Below are 18,894 nucleotides of genomic sequence, written 5' to 3'. Positions count from 1 at the left end.
AAAAAAAAAAAAAAAAAAAAAAAAAAAAAATAGAGAGAGAAGAGAGAGAAGTCTTTACTTGTTGGATGTTTGTAAATCTGGTTTCATACTCTAGAAGGCATCGTGTGTCCGACAACAAGGGATGTCTTTTACCAGATCGATTGTAATGATCCACCCGATGCAGGAGAAAGCCTAAGAATTGCCTCGCTACTCCCCTGCGTTATCCTAGTATGATGCGAACACCTCTGCTGCCCGAGAAACCTCGCGCATGATGATCCCCTCATGATTCCTGGATCGGGGCATTATGCGGCAAACAAACGGGTTTGGTGAGACTTGGACTTTGTCACCTGTATAATCCTCGTGGGGATCGGTACCAATGGGAATCGGATTCCCCTGTTCGTCACGCTGCAATTCGAATCGGAATGCCCAGAGCATTTTGGCCATTGTTATGAACAGGGTGCGGTCCGCTAAATGGATGCCGGGGCAAATACGGCGTCCAATTCCGTAGGCGTAGTGATCTCGATCGGCGACATCGGACGTATTGGCGCAGTCGGCGGCCAGTTTGGTGTTGCCATCGTAACGGGTCGGATCAAAGAATTCAGGTCTCGCCACGAAGGAGGGATCATGATGGAGGCCCCAGATATTCAAGAATAATATTGTTCCGGGGTAGAGACGGACACCCTCCACGTCAATTTGCTTGGTTAAGACGCGTGGGGGACTCAGCGGCGCAACGGGCCGCCACCGCATTACTTCCTTGAGAATGAGGTTGATATAGGGGAGCCTACATCGGTCAGACCATTGAGGGGAACGCGAAACTCCACAGACCGTATCCAACTCAGCCTGCGCACGTTCTTGATGTTCCGGGTGCAGGGCCATTGCCTGGATGAAGACGCACAGCATGATGCTTGTCGTATCGTAACCACCTTCAAGGGTCACGCCGATCAGCGTTTCGAGTTCCTGTTCGGTCAGATTTGTCTTGTCTGGGTGATCAAGGATGGCCTTAACGATGGACTGAGTTCGCCTGCCCTCGTTATAGCGAGCCCTGGCCTGCGCCAACATTGTGCCATAGAGCCGGTGCATGCGCTCCCGCATGCGCCTCAGTTGCGAAAAAAGCGGTCGCATGCAGAAATTTGGGACATACCTGACCAAGGGTAAGATGTCCTCTGAGAGCACACCCCCTACCCTTAGCAGGTGCAACCACTCTGGAATGATCTGTTCCAACTGGGTGAAATGGTCGGACCGGTGGGACGGCGTGCGGATTCCCAAAGTGAGAGATGTGATGATACTGGCGACGTAACGCTTGATATGGATGCTGAACGCACCAGGATCCTGGAGGAGATCTTGTAGGAGCTGGGCACTCTCAGCTTCAACCAAGTGCATATGCTCTTTGTCACACATCGAGCCGGACAAATTCTGATGCAAGATGGACCGCTGCTCGCGCCACAACCTGCCATACCTGGCCATGAGGAGGTGCGAGCCACCCGTAACAAAATCCGTCGCAGTATTTGCCGGTCGCGTACTCGTTATTGCGCTGTTCGTATCAAATAACTCTCGAGCTATTCGGCGGTCGGTCACCACCGCTGCTGGCGTTTGTCCCAGTCGGATTATGAACAGACCCCCATGGACCCTGGACCACTCCGTCAACCTGCTTGAGAGGTTAATAGTGCTGCGGAGAGCTCAAATACGTAAATGACGGGGAATACTAACTTCAAATAAAGCTTGTTGGACGGAATCTGGTGCAGGTTGCCTATTAAAGGAAGCCCCCGAGGTCCTGTCTAGTCAGTCGCAAAACAATATCATGGGAGAGAGCTTCATCTACACACCCGGGTATTCCTTCCAATCTATCCCATAACGGATGAAGAGTGCAAGGGGCCCGGCGAGAGCAACGAGGATGATGATAACGGTGGATGTGGGTAGCATAGTGAGGCACGGTGGCGGTTACCAACTATCCGAGTCGAGTCTATGCCAGTCAGAACAGTATTTACGCTTCGCGGACATTGCAAAAATCCTCCTGATTCTCTGGATAGGGTAGATGTCCAGCCCGTGAGTGATTGGCGCGACTCGCGCGCAGTGCATTGTGACTCCTCGTGCAGGAGGACAAATGTATGCATGAGCTCTCAACGATCTGCAGTCAGCCCAAGGAAAAAAAGCAATTATCCCCAGTTCTGCCATGGATAAGAAGTCCAAGGAGACTTTCAGGCTATGGCCCAAGCGGCCTTGAACTTACGACTCTATCTGTGGCAATCCATTTGTCACCCTTCTTCATGTCTCGTGCCCTTGCTCTGATCGAATCCTCCCTTTTCTGGGTTCTACCCCTACTTGGGGCACACACCCTGTGGGTTTCCTCGGCGCAGAATGGCTTTTTTGCCGCACTGGAAGAGGCGATTACGCAGAGAGAATTGCCGGGCTCTCCAAACGCAATGCTACGAACCCGTTTTACCGGAATCCAGTCCATTGACCGCGCTCTTGAGCTGTTCGTGATATTCTATTGGCCTGTTGCGAATGGCAACTCGCTCGCCCTGTCACTGCTGGCGATTCCTTTGGCAAGCACGCTCGGGGTTGCATACGTTTTGATTGTGCTCGAGGCGAGTCGGTGGCAGCCGTTGGCCCGGGTGATCTGCAGGTGAGGTCCATTTCCTCCATTTCCCCCATTTCCTTCATTTCCTCCATTTCCTCCACCTATTCCATTTCCTGCATTCGCTTCAATTACGTCCCAAGGTGTGTCAAACTAATTGCAAGGCTGACTGATGTGGTCCCAATGTAGGAGCGCCCTGGTATTGACGCTTGTCATGCTGGTGGGACCCGCAATCATACTGCCCCTCTACTGTGCCCTAGATCTGGCTTCCAACAGTCGCATACGTCAGAGTACTGCCCGAGCGCCACTTCATTCACCGATTTGGTGTCTGCCAGTGTGTCTTGTTGCTGGATACTACCTTGTTGTCCTTGTTGTTAGTCTTCCTTCACCCGCCGTGGCGACCGATCATTTTAAGCAAGGAATGATCATCGTCCTCCAGGGATGGCCTCTTTGGGTAACTGCCCTTGTCTGGTTGCTCAGCCATACACTCGAGGGCCAAGGATTACGCACCGGTTTGCGCCAGGATCGCTCGACTGCGTATATGTTTGCCATATGCGCAGCAGCGATCCCATATCTCGCGGTGGTAGTGATTGCCTGCTTGCCCTCCTCATACTGCCATTCTTGTGGTGGCGACGCGAGCATATCGAGCATGTTCCTCAATGCCCTGTTTTCTCTGGACACGGACCTCTCTTTGGAGGAGGGGCTGCAGCGTTTCCTATTGTGGGACTTTGTCATTGGCAGCATGGCCGTTCTCCTCTGGGCTATTGGGCTTTCACTTGACATGGACGGCGGAAAGAGCAACGGTTTATGCTTGCTAGGAAAGGCCGTGGTGTTATCAGCATCATTGTCTCCTTGTGGCGCAGCTGCACTTATGCTCTGGCAGCGCGACCGAGATTTGATGAGGGTGAAGGGCAGCTGCTAGGCTTCAATGGGAATTTTATGTAATTGGTTTGAATTCCTGATAATTTTCTTGATGTGCGCTGTCAAATTCATCATTCCACCATTGCAGGCTGTGCTTTCTGCCTTTCGAAAATATAGTTAGTTGCAAATGCCCCCAGTACTAGAATAAGTGTCAAGATGGTGCGCCTTGCTATAGCCCTCCCTGGGGACTCCCACTTCCCCCCTGACCGCTGAGGTAGAGGAATATAGTCCAGAGCAACCGCCCCAGCAATGATATCCGCAAGCAGGAAGAACGTGGCGTCTCCGCTCCATGGGTAGAGATACCGACTAAAAAGAGGTAGAAAGTATCCCTGCCGTGATTGTACCCGGGTTACAAACCTGGAAAAGGCATGAATGCCCCGAAGGCGCCGGCGATGATTCCTCACATATTGTTCAAGGCAATCCTGAACCGCCATAGCCGAGGGTTTGTGCATATCCCGGACCTGATACAAGACGTTTGCTAGGGAAGCCGCACTTTCAATGGCCAGGTTCGCGCCTTGGGCAATATTCGGCGTCAACTGTCGGTTGGCTCTGTCAGCGTCACGGGCTGACAGCTTGCATCGGGAGGTGGAACTGACCTTGCTGACACTGTCCCCTATACAGACCATGCAATTGGAAATCCATGCCTCCGACAGGCCTTCGTGTAATGGAGTCGAGGAGACGGTAGGCGTTCGCCTCCAAAGATCTCCAAACCGAACCTCCTTCCAGATTTGTAAATGTGCCATACTTTCTGCACGAGCTTTAATTTCCTCTCGAGACCATTTCAATCGCTCCCCTGTGGTATATGGACTGTAAAACCTCATAATCGCAAACCAAGGGATTGTGTCCTCGCGCGCTGGGAAGATGAGTAATGTCAAATTGTCATAGCAGCGAACAATCTGTGCGCCTCGTGGGATGCTATGCACAGGTTGCGATATACCAAAAATACACATATACTGAATCGTCATATCATGTGGTAGATTGGCCTGCTTGGCACTTCTTGCTTCGACAGAATGATGACCATAGGCAAGTCTCGAAATTTCCGACCGAGTTAGACTATAAACCCCGTCGGCGCCAACAACAACATCCCCGCTATAGTGTTGACCATCCTCAGCATAGACCGTTATAGGTGCTTCGGGGTTCTCGCTAGGTTGGATACGGACCACCTTTGTTGCAGTCCTGATTTTCGATACGTCTCGTAAAGATGTCGAAAGGACATGGAGCAGCTGACGCCGAGTAAGTATCGAAACAGGATATCCGAACCTACATTTGTTCCAAGTTAGCAAAGCTTGGAAGCGAACGGAGCACTGGGACAGCGGGAGACCTTTGTAGTAGTCGCGTGGGAAATAGATCGCTTCTGGTATATCCATCTGGGAACGCCATATGGGACACCGAGATCGGGCTTGTATATTGCTCCAGAATCCGGTAGATGCCCAGCTGGTCGAGAATGCGGCATCCATTTGCCATAAGCCCTATGGATCCCCCAATGTTGGCCTGAATATCCTCATGCTTCTCCAGAACGAGATAGTCAATGCCTGCGTGGTCGAGGCAGTGGGCGAGAGTCAGACCAGCGACAGAGCCGCCAATGATGATTACCTTTAGCGCCAGGGAATTGTTATTCATGATTCGAATCTCCGTGTCATGAGGTGAGAGAATTGGCGAACCAAAGAGACTATCTGTTTTCACCACGGCCCTCTAAATTGGACATTTGAGCGAGAGCGTGTTCAAGCATATAGTACTCTGAAAACGTAATGGAGGTTCCCCTGGCCCAGGTCTGTGTACGAGGTGAAAGGAAACTTGCGATGTCAGATGCCTCTGCCGCGCCACTAGGCAGCAGTACCTATTCGCGTATCTTGAAAAGGCGCTCAATGTGCAGCTTGCGGTGACCCTGCAACGTCCAAGGGGGCCATTGCTAGGGACTAACGCATGGGAAGGTTTTCACGCACGTAGTATACGCATGACGCTCAAGATGCGCTCTGGCTTAGTGCCGTTGATACGTGATCGACCACGGCGGAACTGTCGGATCCCAGGTCCACTGAAACATTGCTTTTTTTCTTTCTACAAGTCGAGTAGTTGGACTTTTGCTGGCCTCTTCATGCGAGTCCAGGTCTCTCACTCTGCGCCACCTACGCCAATCGACGCATCCCAAAATTATGACCGTCTAGATTGGGTTAAGTGTATCCTTCCGCTGCGAGTGACTTGTAAGAGTCACCTCTTATTACTTGCGTCTCCAGGTGCATGCTTCTACTGCAGGAAAGCCTATGTGATAGCAAGTCCCTGCCTGCATATATAGTTGATCCTTGGGGAAGTGTTTACAACTTTGAAGCCTGTCTGTTGCTGGGATGATCAGCATTTTCCAAAAGAAGTAGCATATTTTATAGTTAAAAGCCCAATATTTTCCAAGGCAATTCTATCCTATTCCCATCGTTGCCATTTCTCAGAGATTTTCCTTGTACACGCTTGCAAAACCTTTCTTGCCAGTATGGTAGCAGAGCCAATTGCAATCCTGGGAACCGGATGCCGCTTTCCAGGCGAATGCTCCTCACCCTCTCGCCTGTGGGATCTTCTCAAAAACCCTCGCGTGGTGGCATCAAAACCCCCTTCGACACGATTTGATATCGATGCCTTCTATCACGAAGACGCCACATACCCAGGGACAGCCAATGCGCGAGAGGCCTACTTCCTCTCGGAAGATCCTCGGCGATTTGATGCTCCATTTTTTAATACTTCTTTTACCGAGGCGGAGAGCATTGATCCACAACAGCGGATGCTCCTTGAAACTGTCTTTGAAGCTGTAGAAGCGGCCGGTTTGCGCATTGATAGGCTTCAGGGTTCTTCCACTGGCATGTTTTGTGGGGTTATGGGAGGAGACTGGGGAGACCTTCTCTCGACAGACTACAAAGCCATCCCCCAACACCTGGCCACTAGTGTGGCCCGGAGCAATCTTGCCAACCGGGTTTCATACCTCTTTGACTGGCACGGTCCCTCCATGGTTGTTGACACAGCCTGCTCCTCCAGCATGGTAGCGCTTCATCAAGCCGTGATGGCGTTGCAGCACCGTGATTGCTCGATTTCGGTAGCCGCTGGTTCAAATCTCCTTCTCAGTCCCAACCTATTTATCACTACCACTAAATTGCAAATGCTATCTCCAAATGGTCGAGGCCGTATGTGGGATGCTGCTGCAGATGGTTATGCGCGCGGCGAAGGCGTTGCTGCCGTTGTCCTCAAGCGACTGAGTGATGCAGTTGCAGACGGCGATCCTATAGAATGCGTGATTAGGGCAACTGGTGTCAACCAAGATGGCCGGACAACCGGCCTGACTATGCCGTCAAGTCTCGCCCAGCTTCAACTGATTGAATCTACGTACAGCCGCGCTGGATTAAATCCCCGGAACCCAACAGATCGTTGTCAATACTTCGAAGCCCATGGAACCGGCACAGTGGCCGGCGATCCACAGGAAGCCTCAGCCATTCATCAAGCTTTCTTCGGTCAACCAGCATCATCCCCCGGACCGGCTGACGATGAGGATCACTTGTACGTCGGTTCAATAAAGACGATTGTGGGCCATACTGAAGGAACCGCGGGCCTAGCTGGTTTGATCAAGGCTTCGCTTAGCCTTCAGAGGGGCTACATCACCCCAAACCTTCTGTTTGAAAGGTTGCATCCAGCCCTCGAGTCGTTCGGTTCCCGTCTGAGAGTGCCGACTGAGCTTGTCCCTTGGCCCCCTGTTGAACCTGGGCAGCCTCGACGTGTATCAGTGAATTCCTTCGGATTCGGCGGCACCAACGCCCACGCTATCCTTGAAAGTTACGAGCCTGAGGGCCTTGCCAGCTGGGAGCGCAAGCAGACTAGTCTACCACCAATACTCCCATTCGTTTTCTCAGCGGCCACTGGAAAGTCACTAGGGGACGTCCTAGACAGGTTTGCGGAGTATCTCGAGAAGCACTCCAATGTGGATCCGACGAACCTTGCAGATACACTGTTAGAACGCCGGTCTGCCCTGAAGTATCGATTGGCATTCCAGGCCCCCAATCTCGAAGGGTTGCTTTCCAGTATCCGGACAGAACTTGATACCATTAATGAGAACAAAACAGTGAGATTCAGCTGCCAGCGCAGCACTGGTCCTCAGAGGCGCATCCTCGGGGTTTTTACTGGCCAGGGCGCACAGTGGTCACGGATGGGATCTCACCTTATATCAAATTCCCCGGAAGTCAGAAAATGGCTGCAGGAGATGCAGGATTCCCTAGAGCAGTTACCAGAAAAATACCGACCGAGCTTCACCCTTATTGACAAGTTCCTGGATGCCTCCGCTGACTTGAACAAAGCAAGTCTCTCCCAGCCACTTTGCACAGCACTGCAAATTGTCCTGGTCAGGCTTTTGTCCACGCTTGGGGTCTCCTTCAGCGTCGTGGTTGGCCATTCGTCTGGTGAGATCGGAGCCGCATACGCTGCAGGGTTTCTCTCGGCTGCTGATGCTATCCGAATTGCATATTTGAGGGGCTTTTTTGCTCCGTATGCCGGTGCCGCCAATGGCCAGCCCGGTGCAATGTTGGCCGCTGGGCTCTCTTCCAACGAGGCAGCGGAACTCTGTTCGCAAGAAGAGTTCAGGGGGCGAGTGGCCCTCGCTGCCAGCAATGGCCCCGGTAGTGTTACACTTTCAGGCGACTCAGACGCCATCACCCAGGTGGAAGCAATGCTGAAGGAGGACAACATATTTGTTCGCCGTCTCCGGGTCGACACCGCATACCACTCGCATCACATGCACTCCTGCTCTGAAGCGTACTTGCAGGCACTTCGGGGATGTGACGTTCAAATACAGCAAACGTCTGGTGTGCAGTGGTACTCAAGTGTGTCTCCCGGGGTCGCAGTAAACTTACCAGAGTACAGCTCTCGTCTCAAAGCCGACTATTGGAACGAGAATATGATTAGCCCGGTTCTATTCTCGCAAGCTATGTCCACTGCACTGGCTGCGGGCGAACCAGATCTGGTGGTTGAAGTTGGGCCCCATCCTGCTCTGAAGGGTCCTGCGCAACAGATAATCTGTGAGACTCTTTCCAACGGGCCCGATGTGCCCATAATTGCGTTATCAAACCGGGGAATGGATGGAATTGAAGCCATGGCTTCTGCCGTCGGCTCTATGTGGGCGTACCTCGGCCCCGGTGCCCTGGATATACCCAACTACATCCGTCTCTTCGACAAAAATAAAACGCCTAGGCCAATCCGCAACTTACCTTTGTATCCATTTGACCACAGCAAGGTGCACTCCTGGGAGACCCGTATGTTGAACGAACACCTTCACAAGCGTGGTGCGCCCCATCCACTTCTTGGTTCATTGGAGACAACCAACGCGGATGCAGAGTGGCGGTGGCGCCATTATATACGCCGAGAAGATCTGGAATGGCTCGAAGGCCACCGCATTCAATCCCAGACTGTTTTTCCCGCAACTGGATATCTGGCGATGGCTATAGAGGCAGTTAGGATGCTCGCGTCTGGCCGAGCCATGCGTCTTCTGCAACTGCACGGTTTCACCATTCACCAAGCTATCGTCTTACCCGACGACGACCCCAGAGGGGTTGAGACCCTGTTCCGATTGAATATCCAGGAGTCGGACGACGTTACCACCGGCAACTTTGATGTTCACGCCGCCACAGGTGGTAACTTTCAGGTACGCGCCTCTGGTCAGTTCAGTGTGACCTGGGGTGAGCCATGCAAGGGTCTCCTGCCTCCACTGAGTGCGGTGCCAGGCGGAATGGCCCCGGTTGATATTGGCCTATTTTATGAATTCCTCAGGAGGATGGGCTATGGCTATAGCGGGTTGTTTGAAAGAGTTCACTCCCTTTCAAGGAAAAAAGATCTGTCCCGTGGAGAGGTACAGAATATCAGTCTCGAGGACAAGTACTTCCATCTCTCGCCCCACCCCGCCGTGCTCGATGCCACCTTACAGACCATGCTCGGAGCCCTTGGTGCTCCAGATGACGGAGAGCTATACACACTCATGGTTCCCACGAGTATTCGATCCATTACCATAAATCCGGCCTTCTGTGGGCCCCCGGGACTAAAATCTGCGGGGTCCTTGCTTGTTTCCGACGCAGCAGTGGCCAAGCTTGACGCCGACGGGATAGCCGGAGACGTGGACCTCTTCACCGAAGACGGACAAGGCATCATTCAGCTTGAAGGTGTTGAGATTTTTCCTCTATTTCAGCCTGGGGAGGATCGACAGATATTCTCCCAGCTTGCCTGGGGACCACTGTCGCCGCACCCATCGTGGCAGACGTACTCCAACTCAACCGACTTCACAACCCATGCAGTAATGATGGAGAAGATCTCCTTGATTAGCATGAAGCTTACTCACGCGCAAATCACCGACAGAGACCGTGAGGGGATGGACTGGCATCGAAGCAAGGTAATGTCATGGATGGACCACGTCCTAACCTTGACAGAGGAAGGTAGGCATCCAATCTGCCCAAAGGAATGGTTATCAGGGACACAAGCAGAGGTCGCAGACATGTCGCGGCAGCTCTCAGGCTCGGTCACGGCTGAAATGGCAGGCGTTGTCTTCGCAAACATGCTCGACTTTCTTCGTGGAAAGACATCATTGCTGGAAGCTGTGCGCAAGAATGATGTTCTCACTCGTTTCTACAAAGACGATATGGAAACTAAGGTGATGAATGAGCGCCTTGGTGATCTTGTGAGCCAAATAACCTTCCGATACCCCCGTATGAAGTTCCTGGAGATCGGTGCCGGTACTGCCTCGGCCACTCGCGCTGTTATTGACTCCATCGGCCGTTCCTATCACTCCTATACTTTCACGGATATATCAGTTGGCTTTTTTGAGGAGGCGCAAGCTATATTTAAAGATCACGGAGACCGGTTCATATACCAGCCTTTGGATATCGAACGGGACCCTGGCCAGCAGGGCTTTAAGGACCATGCATACGACCTTATTATTGCATCCAATGTCCTCCATGCCACCAAGTCAATGCAACATACGATGACCCATGTCCGGCGCCTACTAAAGCCTGGTGGATTCCTGATTCTGCTAGAGGTTACCAATACGGAGACCATTCGGACTACATTTCTTGTCAGTGGGTTTGAAGGGTGGTGGGCTGGCCACGAGGATGGACGAATCTGGGGGCCGATGCTCAGTGTCCCAGGCTGGGACGATGTCCTTCGCCGAACCGGATTTGGAGGAGTCGATACGCATATCATGCTTGGTGATCCGAAGTACAGTGTCAATTCTGTAATGATTTCGCAGGCTGTTGATGATCGGATCCAGCTTCTGCGTAATCCCTTGCAACCACCTCCAGGAATTACACTGCCACCACCCAAAGACCTTGTCATCTTGGGCGGCTCAACGAATTGGACGGCAAACCTTGTCGCCAGTCTGCGAGAGATGTTAGCCCCTCATTTCAACCACATCACTCATGCTCGCGCCCCGGAGTTACTAGATCAGGGGTCTTCAGCAGAGGCTACGACGGTAGTTCTCAGCATGGCAGATCTGGACTGGCCTTGTTTTGAGGACCTGACTGACGATCGCGTTTGTGCAATGCAGTCCTTGGTGGCTACGACAGACAAAATGCTATGGGTGACCATCGGGCCTGAGCATGAGTGTCCCTATTATGGCATGAGTAAGGGATGGCTGCGGTCCCTTGCGCACGAGCACAAAGAGTGCCTATACCAGTACTTCAACATCGAGGACAAGCATTCTGCCACCCCTTCTGAACTAGCCACAGTTCTGATGCGCCTGCTATATACCGATACCACGAACGACTATACATTGTCTACTTACGTCCACAGCACTGAACCAGAGATATACCTCAAGGACGGCTTTATGCAGATCTGCCGCTTACATTACAGCTCACCTATGAACGAACGCTATATAGCATCTCGGCGACATTTGTACCGAACGGTAGACCTGAAGACGTCCGAAATACGCGCAGAGCCGTCTCCTGCTGGGAATAAACACCGTCTTCACATCAAGGGCCGAAGTTGTCGAGACACGGTGGACTGTGTTCGCGTCCGGGTCAGATATTCCACTGCTCTAGCGCTACAGGTGGACAACGGGTTCGTACATGTACTCGTTGGAGAGCAAGAGGGAACCGTTGCTCGGCTACTTGCTTTTTCGGAGCAACATGCATCTGTCGTCGACGTCCCAGTCAGCTGGACGTGCCCAGTCCCATCTACAGTTATTGCTGGCTATGAAGCCGCCTTCTTAGAAGCTGTCGTTGATGTTATTATAGCGAGGGGCCTTGTTCAAATGGCAGCACCTCAATCATGCATTCTCATACATGACGCTCACTGCACACTTCGGGATACTATCGTTCAACAGGCTGTGTCGAAGGGGTTGAGAACATATTTTACTACCAGTAACGAGTCTGCTCCCGGTGAAAGCGTTTTCCTGCCGCCCAGAATGTCGACCCGCGCACTCAAGGGCTTGATTCCAACTAATGTTACAGTGGCCGCTTGCTTCCACGAGGAGAATAAAGTTGACAGCGTCTTCTCCCGCATTGCCACCTTGTTGCCCCGGACGGTCGTTCGGACGTCTCTTGGAGACTTCTATCACCGATCGCCACACATTCCAGTGCGAAAGGGCAATAGGCACAGCGGACCAGCGATTGCTACGCTGCAAAGTGCCTGTACCCTTGCCGCTCAACTGGGTAATAACCGGGCTCGGATCATGCCCATTCGCATTGAAAACCTATCGACGGAACCCGTCGAGCCATACCGTTTCGTCGATTGGACACAGTCTACTTCAGTGCCTGTGCAGATTGAGCCGATCTCGTCTCTTGTTGCCTTCCACCCGCGTAAGACATATCTCCTTGCTGGAATGGCCGGCGACCTCGGTCAGTTGCTCGCAGGCTGGATGGTCAGCAAAGGGGCACGCCATATCGTCCTAACGAGCCGGAATCCTAAGGTCGATCCTAAGTGGATGGAATCCATGGCCAAACATGACGCTCAAATTGTTCCCCTGGCAATGTAAGTGTTGCTCTCTCCAATACCTTTCTAAACAGACCCGCCAGCGACAGTACCAACGGCTGACGGAGGACAGGGATCTATCCAACCGCGAGTCGGTTCGGGGGGCGTACCGCACGATCCAGAGGGATCTACCCCCAATTGGAGGTGTGGCCAATGGGGCCCTGGTTCTTTCTGACTGCGAGTTTATGCAGGCCACTGTTGATATTATGCAGGAGAACTTCGGCCCCAAGGTCCAAGGCAGCCTTTTCTTGCACGAACTCTCTGGCCCAAATGTCGACTTGGAATTCTTCATTCTGTTTGGCTCCATGACTGGCATTATTGGTAACTGGAGTCAATCAGCCTACTCCGCGGCAACCGGCTTCCAAGCAAGCCTTATTCACCAGAGGCGTGCGACAGGCTTGGTTGGCAGTATTATCCACCCTGGTGTTATTAGCGGGGTTGGGTACATCGCTCGAAAAGGCAGCAGCCTGGCACAACATGTACGAAACACGACCGGCTCCTTTCTTCTATCGGAGCGAGACGTTGAGAAGCTTTTCGCTGAAGCAATTCTGGCCGGCCATCCGCAGTCTGGCCACGACCCGGAGCTTATTACTGGGACGCCCCCTATCAACCCTGATGACCACCCTGACATTGTCTGGTACCAGAACCCCATGACTTGGGAATTTGTGGACTACTGCCAGCGCTCGAAGCTGAAGCAAACTGGAGGCTTAGGTTTCAGCTCCATAAGAACCGAGCTGCAAGCCGCTGTTGACATGCACGAAGTCTCCGCAATCCTTATGGCCGGACTGACTGCGAAAGTCCGCAGCAAGTTCAACCTCGCACCAGATATGCCTCTTGCTCCGTCCACACAGCTCCGAGATCTTGGTATGGACTCGCTCGTAGCTGTGGACCTACGCACCTGGTTTGCAAAGGAGCTCGCAGTGGAGATCCCTCTGTTACAGATTCTCAATGGCGGGTCAATTCGCGAGCTAGCCAGTGAGGCACTGGGCAAACTTCCAGCATCTCTCATCCCACACCTGGCTCCCAGGGACGGTACAAAGGAATTCGAGTCACGAAGATCCGGATCGCCGGTGGATGTTCCGTCTGGGATGTCCGGGACAACTGAATCACTGGCAGGAGATTCAGAGTCAGGCGGCTTGTCGGGTGGAGCAGAGAGTGATAAATTCAGATAGCTACGCGCCTACTTACGGAGCGTCAGCCTAGGCGTGATTACTCGACAACAACGACTAATTATGTAAAAGAATGAAGGTCTGATTCTGTCAATATAGCTGCATACGGCGTGTAAGGAACGAAGACTAGTAGGTCTCGTATTATCAAGAATTTGACGAGTGAGGAGGAAAGCGGAGATCCGGAGCACTACAGTAAACTGCGGCAACATCCGCAATATGTCCAAATCCGCATATACGAATTTTTTGTCAAGGGCTAGTGTCATTAGCTATCCTACAGGAAGGAATATCGCAGAAGAACTCGCTGAAAAGGGAAGAAGAGAAGAGAAACGGGACCCTGTGCCCGAGTGCCTGCGCGGGGTCCGACCTCGCTTAGTCATTATTTAGAAGCTAAGTTAACGTAATTCCCGGTCGGTTCGTGAATCCCCGTCCAAAAATCATTCTATCTCAAATTTAAAGCTCTATAGCACAACCAAAAGCAATTTAAATTAGATAAACTCAAAGCCTCGCCGACTAGGACATCTGGTTCGAGTATGCCCCTTAATATTACATTCAGAACATGTTGGTAGGGCACGTTTAGGAGCTGTTGAAGTTGGGATAGCACTTCTACTAGCACCACCCCCCTCCGCCTCCAATTGCTCATTTCTCAACAAAATAAGATCCCCAGCTTCCTGAACTGGAATACCATGTATAGGAGTCATTTAACTTTTAGAGCGACTCTTTTTTTGCTTGTCATTCTCAATAGCTGCGCGGAGACCAGAGTTTTCTTTGGCTAACAAGGCAGCATTGTACATGGCCAACTCACACCCCTTTACAAGCTCATCAAATGCTCGTTTGGAAGGGGATGAAGGACTCTTAGAGCCATTCTTTAGCAGCTTTTCAACTGAGGAAGCATTTCGATGTATTTGGCGGACTGTATGAGGCGTACAGAGCTGGGGGGGCGCTCCACGTATATCAAGTAATACTATCCATGCTACCAATACCTCTTCCTGGCGCAGGGATAGCCTATGCCTGTGGTTGCGGAGTTCTGCTTGAGATTGAAGTCCCTTCAACCGATCATATAGGGTTTGGGGAGGTAGATTGTAAATCAATGCAGCTTGACGAGGATTGGGAATTTTTTTATTTTTTAAATCATTTATCGCGCATTGGATCCTGCCCTCTTGCTCGATCAATTCTTGTTTGGCTTTACGCGCTTTTCGTGGCATGGTGGTCGGTTGAAGTTGGTGGTGGCTGGCGCGTTCGGATTTTTTGGAGGTTTACGAACTGACCGGGATTCACGAACCGACCGGGAATTACGTTAGTTAACTAAATATCTTTTAAGTTAGACAGGAGGCCGCATTAGCCATCCAATCACCCGAACATCTACGGATTATCACTTCCCACATTCCATTGGCTAATGTTGGCCGTTCCCACAGCACCACCACCCTCTGGGAAGCACAGGCAATGTCTAATAGTGCCTGGAGATTCATTGCAGGGAAGGCGGATGTTTCTTATCTCTTACGAGGGCAATAGCTTGATACGGAAATATAAGGCCACGTGATTTTCGGTGGATTGACCGTACATTGCCTATTTCTAGAAGGTTCTCACCCTCCTATATATATATATAAGAGAGGGGGTCTATTGTCAACGGGATAGACGATCAATCGTCATATGGCGTCCGATTCCCAGTAGGCTACGTTCGTGTAGTTGATACAGTTTTCTTCTGCCCTTCCCGTTTGAGCGCATTCCACAACAAGCTTGTCGATAGACATATTGCAGGCCATGTCCATAACGGACAAGAGATTCAGCGAGGATCTTCAAGCTGCCTTTAGATCGCATCGATCTGCAGCGGGATCGTCACTCTACAAGACTTGAACTACTGTGGAACGAAACGTACGTCATTATTTCTAGGCTGCGCTTGTGAACAACTATGATCCACTCTATCTAACATTCTCTTACTGCGCCCTGGGCAGTCTCATTGCGTGTCTTCGGAAAGTGGGATAGCCCAATGCTCCTGGTCCCATGAGGAAACAGGCGGTGTTGCGAGGGCTTCAAGACACGGGTCTTCCTGTGATTGCAAAGTAACTTGGCATGCAACATCTGGAAACGTTTGTCTTGCCCGTGGGTGCGGCCTGTATACAGCGGTTGTAGGCTATCCGAAGTTCGGTGTCAGACCTACTGTCCTGGATTTTGCATTTTCTCTGTAAAGTCGGACCCATATCAGAAAACTGAATCCAAGTACTATATGCCTTACTTGCGCTGTTGTGTGGCTTCTACAGCTTCGACAGAGTATGTCATCCTCTCGTAAGATGACCGCACTCCAGGTGGACTGTCTATTACGATATACACTGTTGATCATTGAGCGGGACTCACAAACAGGATCCACATCCCCATTGACCGTCCCACCTTTTCACTCAGATCTGCGATCAGCTGGATCTCCGCGCGTTACATCATATTTTGGTATGTAAAGCCAGCGCAGCAGCCCCTGGACGCATGATGCGAGAATGATGCCTATATAAGCACCCTACAAATAAGCGCTTTACAGCAAGCGATGCTGTCCATCTACCGCGTTTCTCCACCATCTTACTGTCAGCTCGAGAAGGTCTACTCCTATAGCGAATCTCCATCATGTCCAAGCCCTTTCCAAAGCCCGGTGTACAGCCTGGGAAGCGGATCATTATTTCCGTAATTGAACAACGAGCTCGCGACGAGCCATTGGCCCCATGGGTTTCTGTCCCGGTTGATAACAATGATTTGTCTAGAGGCTACATAGACATCACATATGGACAACTGAATAATGCAGCCAACCATGCAGCGCAATGGTTCTTACGCAATCTCCCTGCATCCTCACAGGCATTTCAACCCATCGCATATGTCGGTCCTAAAGACCTTCGCTATGCGATTCTCGCGGTCGCAGCAGGAAAGCTGCATAAAAAGGTGCGTGCGTCCTACCACACAGTTGTCGACTTTCACAGCTAAGTCGATTCCTACAGTTGATTCTGCCAAACCCGGCGCTGTCGGAGCGGAATCTCGTACATTTACTTACTGAAACAAAGTGCGAGGTGTATCTCGGCACAGAAGACATGTCAGATGCCATCAAAGCCGTACTTCTACACGTACCGGGAGTTCAATACGTGACCGCCCCGAAGCTTAACGCCCTGTTGCAAGACACAAAGGCGGTTGATATTGAGTTTGGTCGATCCTGGGATGAGGCGAAAGATGATCCATGGTTGGTGTTCCACAGTTCAGGGACGACAGGTGAGCCTGGCCCCTGTAATATGTATTCATGGTGAAAAAGTGTTGACCTGATTGCTATTCACTTTAGGCAATCCAAAACCGCTCACCCATACCTTTCATGCGGTGGCCAATCTTGAAGTTCCTGCAGCCTTGGAGGATGTCGTAGAAAGCCCCATTCATCAATACGCAAACAAACGGTGGTATACGCATATGCCAACCCTGCATGTAAGAAATCCAGACTTATTTCTACCCAGTACATAATGTTGATAGTCCCATGCCAGTACGTCGGGATGGCTATGTCCCTCCTCCTTCCCGCCTTTGTCAATATGACCGCCATCCTCTCGCCCCCCGACCCATCTATAAAGGCCGTCGCGGACATCCTACACTTAGCCCGCGCAGATGGAGCCCTATTTACGCCACCTTTTATTGACCAAATGGTGTCGTTCCCAGCGGGCTTGAAAGCTCTTCAGAACCTGGAGTTCGTGCACTACGTTGGAGCACCACTGGAGCGCTCCTTGGGGGACCAATTAATCCCTTATACCAAGCTGACCCCCGTCATCGGGTGCACCGAGGCCGGCTACCACCTTAGCGAAGCGCGCCCGGGGGACAAAGATGACTGGGACTATTACTCGTTCCAAAAGCACGCTGGGGTAACGTTTGAGCGCCGGGCCGATGACCTGTACGAAATGGTGTTCATCCGTCAAGCAGAGTGCGCTGTGCAGCCCATTTTCATTGTCTTTCCAGAGCTGAGCAGATTTGCGACTGGGGATTTGTGGAGCCAGCATCCAACCCGTGCAGGACTATGGAAGCCGATGGGCCGGATGGATGACTTTGTTACGCTCTCCGATGCGAAGCAGTACTTTGTTTCACCATTAGAGAAGGAGATCGAGCAGCATCCGGGTGTTGAGGCTGCTGTAATAGGAGGCGACGGACTCCCTGTACCTGTTCTTCTCATTGAGCTTTCTGAGCACGTCAAACCAGATGATGGGCAGCGTGGGGTGCTTCAGAGTCTAGAGCCGTCACTTGCGAAGATCAGAGAGGAAAGCTCTTTGAAGCTGGAGCTAGACTTGACGATTATTGCTCAGAAGAACAAGCCATTCGTGCGCACCGTTAAGGGCACCGTGGCACGGGCGCCAACACTGAAGCTGTACGAAAATGAGGTTAAGGCGATGTTGAACGGAACCATAATTGAGGGCTACACAGTTAGCTAGAATAAAGCCTGGTTACAACAGAACGAGCAAGGACTCAGTCCCTTCCTCATATGTGTAAAAGCAACTCTGCAACGCCCAGAGCATCCAGGTGTACGGGTGCGTAGGATGGACGTCACATGGCATTTTCGTATCAGAAGGAATAAACGGAATGAAGAAATTACACTGACTGATACCAAAAAGTTGGCCTGAAATAGATTAAACTCTGTCGGCTGACATGGATAACAAGGAAGATTCCTGAGGTATATCTGATATTTGACAATTGTAGACTGGGTAATTACTTGGGTCTCTGCGACTCTCTGCCGGGGTGTTTACTGGCTCTCTGCTGGGACCTCTGCTGGAACTAGACTTGTTAAACCACGGGTTGGGGCGGGTTTTCAGGCCTAGCTGATCCGCCCGCGCGGGTTTTGGGGTGGGTTACCTTCACAGTAAACCGCCCATGGATTTAGCAAATAATTCTAACCCAACCCAAATAAACCAAAATAACCCAGTTATTGTAATAGACAGAGTCGTAGGACAGGAGGAATCAATCAATATAGCAGAAAGAATCGTATCAAATACTTGAATCAAGGACTCAGTAAGTACAGAAGACTGAAGCTTGAAGAATCCAAGAATTCGAGGGTTCTTCATCCATTTATATACATATGAGGATCTGTCGAGGAGTATTCCATAACTCCATCTCGGAGTAATACAAACTCCACTTGTATGATTGACACCGAGCTCGATATCTGTTTCTCCGTGAGGTCAAAGATACTCCGATAGAGAGGTGGGGAATTCCTATTACAACTATCCCCCCTCCAAGGGTTACTCGTCCGCGAGTACCCAAATGCAATAGGCCATCCTCATTGAAAACCCG

The 18,894-nt window shown here is 51.4% G+C and overlaps 6 protein-coding genes across 6 annotated transcripts; 3 read left to right on the top strand and 3 right to left on the bottom strand.

The window, feature by feature from the left end:
• Nucleotides 1-204: 204 nt before the first annotated feature.
• BDW70DRAFT_167038 (cytochrome P450) lies at nt 205-1,899 on the bottom strand (the record flags this gene model as incomplete). The annotated part of the gene is made up of 3 exons (XM_073742143.1): nt 205-1,645; nt 1,708-1,750; nt 1,803-1,899. 3 exons carry the CDS (start codon nt 1,897-1,899, stop codon nt 205-207), a joined length of 1,581 nt encoding a protein of 526 aa, XP_073590758.1.
• A 344-nt stretch (nt 1,900-2,243) lies between these two features.
• Nucleotides 2,244-3,476, top strand: BDW70DRAFT_164967 (uncharacterized protein; the record flags this gene model as incomplete). The annotated part of the gene is made up of 2 exons (XM_073741610.1): nt 2,244-2,602; nt 2,744-3,476. The coding sequence occupies 2 exons, from the start codon at nt 2,244-2,246 to the stop codon at nt 3,474-3,476; spliced, it is 1,092 nt and encodes a 363-aa protein (XP_073590757.1).
• A 70-nt stretch (nt 3,477-3,546) lies between these two features.
• BDW70DRAFT_167036 (FAD-dependent oxidoreductase) lies at nt 3,547-5,123 on the bottom strand (the record flags this gene model as incomplete). The annotated part of the gene is made up of 3 exons (XM_073742142.1): nt 4,797-5,123; nt 4,072-4,735; nt 3,547-4,011 (listed from the first exon to the last, which is right to left on the bottom strand). The coding sequence occupies exons 1-3, from the start codon at nt 5,093-5,095 to the stop codon at nt 3,547-3,549; spliced, it is 1,428 nt and encodes a 475-aa protein (XP_073590756.1). The 5' UTR covers nt 5,096-5,123.
• An 831-nt stretch (nt 5,124-5,954) lies between these two features.
• Nucleotides 5,955-13,620, top strand: pyr2 (non-reducing polyketide synthase pyr2; the record flags this gene model as incomplete). Its single annotated transcript, XM_073741609.1, has 2 exons — nt 5,955-12,448; nt 12,522-13,620. The coding sequence occupies 2 exons, from the start codon at nt 5,955-5,957 to the stop codon at nt 13,618-13,620; spliced, it is 7,593 nt and encodes a 2,530-aa protein (XP_073590755.1).
• Nucleotides 13,621-16,221: 2,601 nt separating this feature from the next.
• Nucleotides 16,222-18,041, top strand: BDW70DRAFT_167033 (putative AMP-binding enzyme; the record flags this gene model as incomplete). Its single annotated transcript, XM_073742141.1, has 4 exons — nt 16,222-16,530; nt 16,587-16,851; nt 16,919-17,055; nt 17,112-18,041. The coding sequence occupies 4 exons, from the start codon at nt 16,222-16,224 to the stop codon at nt 18,039-18,041; spliced, it is 1,641 nt and encodes a 546-aa protein (XP_073590754.1).
• A 631-nt stretch (nt 18,042-18,672) lies between these two features.
• BDW70DRAFT_145642 (uncharacterized protein) lies at nt 18,673-18,823 on the bottom strand (the record flags this gene model as incomplete). The annotated part of the gene is made up of 1 exon (XM_073738458.1): nt 18,673-18,823. A coding segment is annotated over one exon (151 nt), but the record flags the coding sequence as incomplete, so codon positions are not given.
• Between the last annotated feature and the right edge of the window lie 71 nt (nt 18,824-18,894).

The sequence above is a fragment of the Aspergillus foveolatus genome (assembly GCF_047715535.1).
Source record: "Aspergillus foveolatus strain CBS 279.81 unplaced genomic scaffold BDW70scaffold_168, whole genome shotgun sequence".
Lineage (NCBI taxonomy): Eukaryota > Fungi > Ascomycota > Eurotiomycetes > Eurotiales > Aspergillaceae > Aspergillus > Aspergillus foveolatus.
The sequence above is the reverse complement of the archived record's forward strand: the minus strand, read 5'-3'. Positions and strand labels throughout refer to the sequence as shown.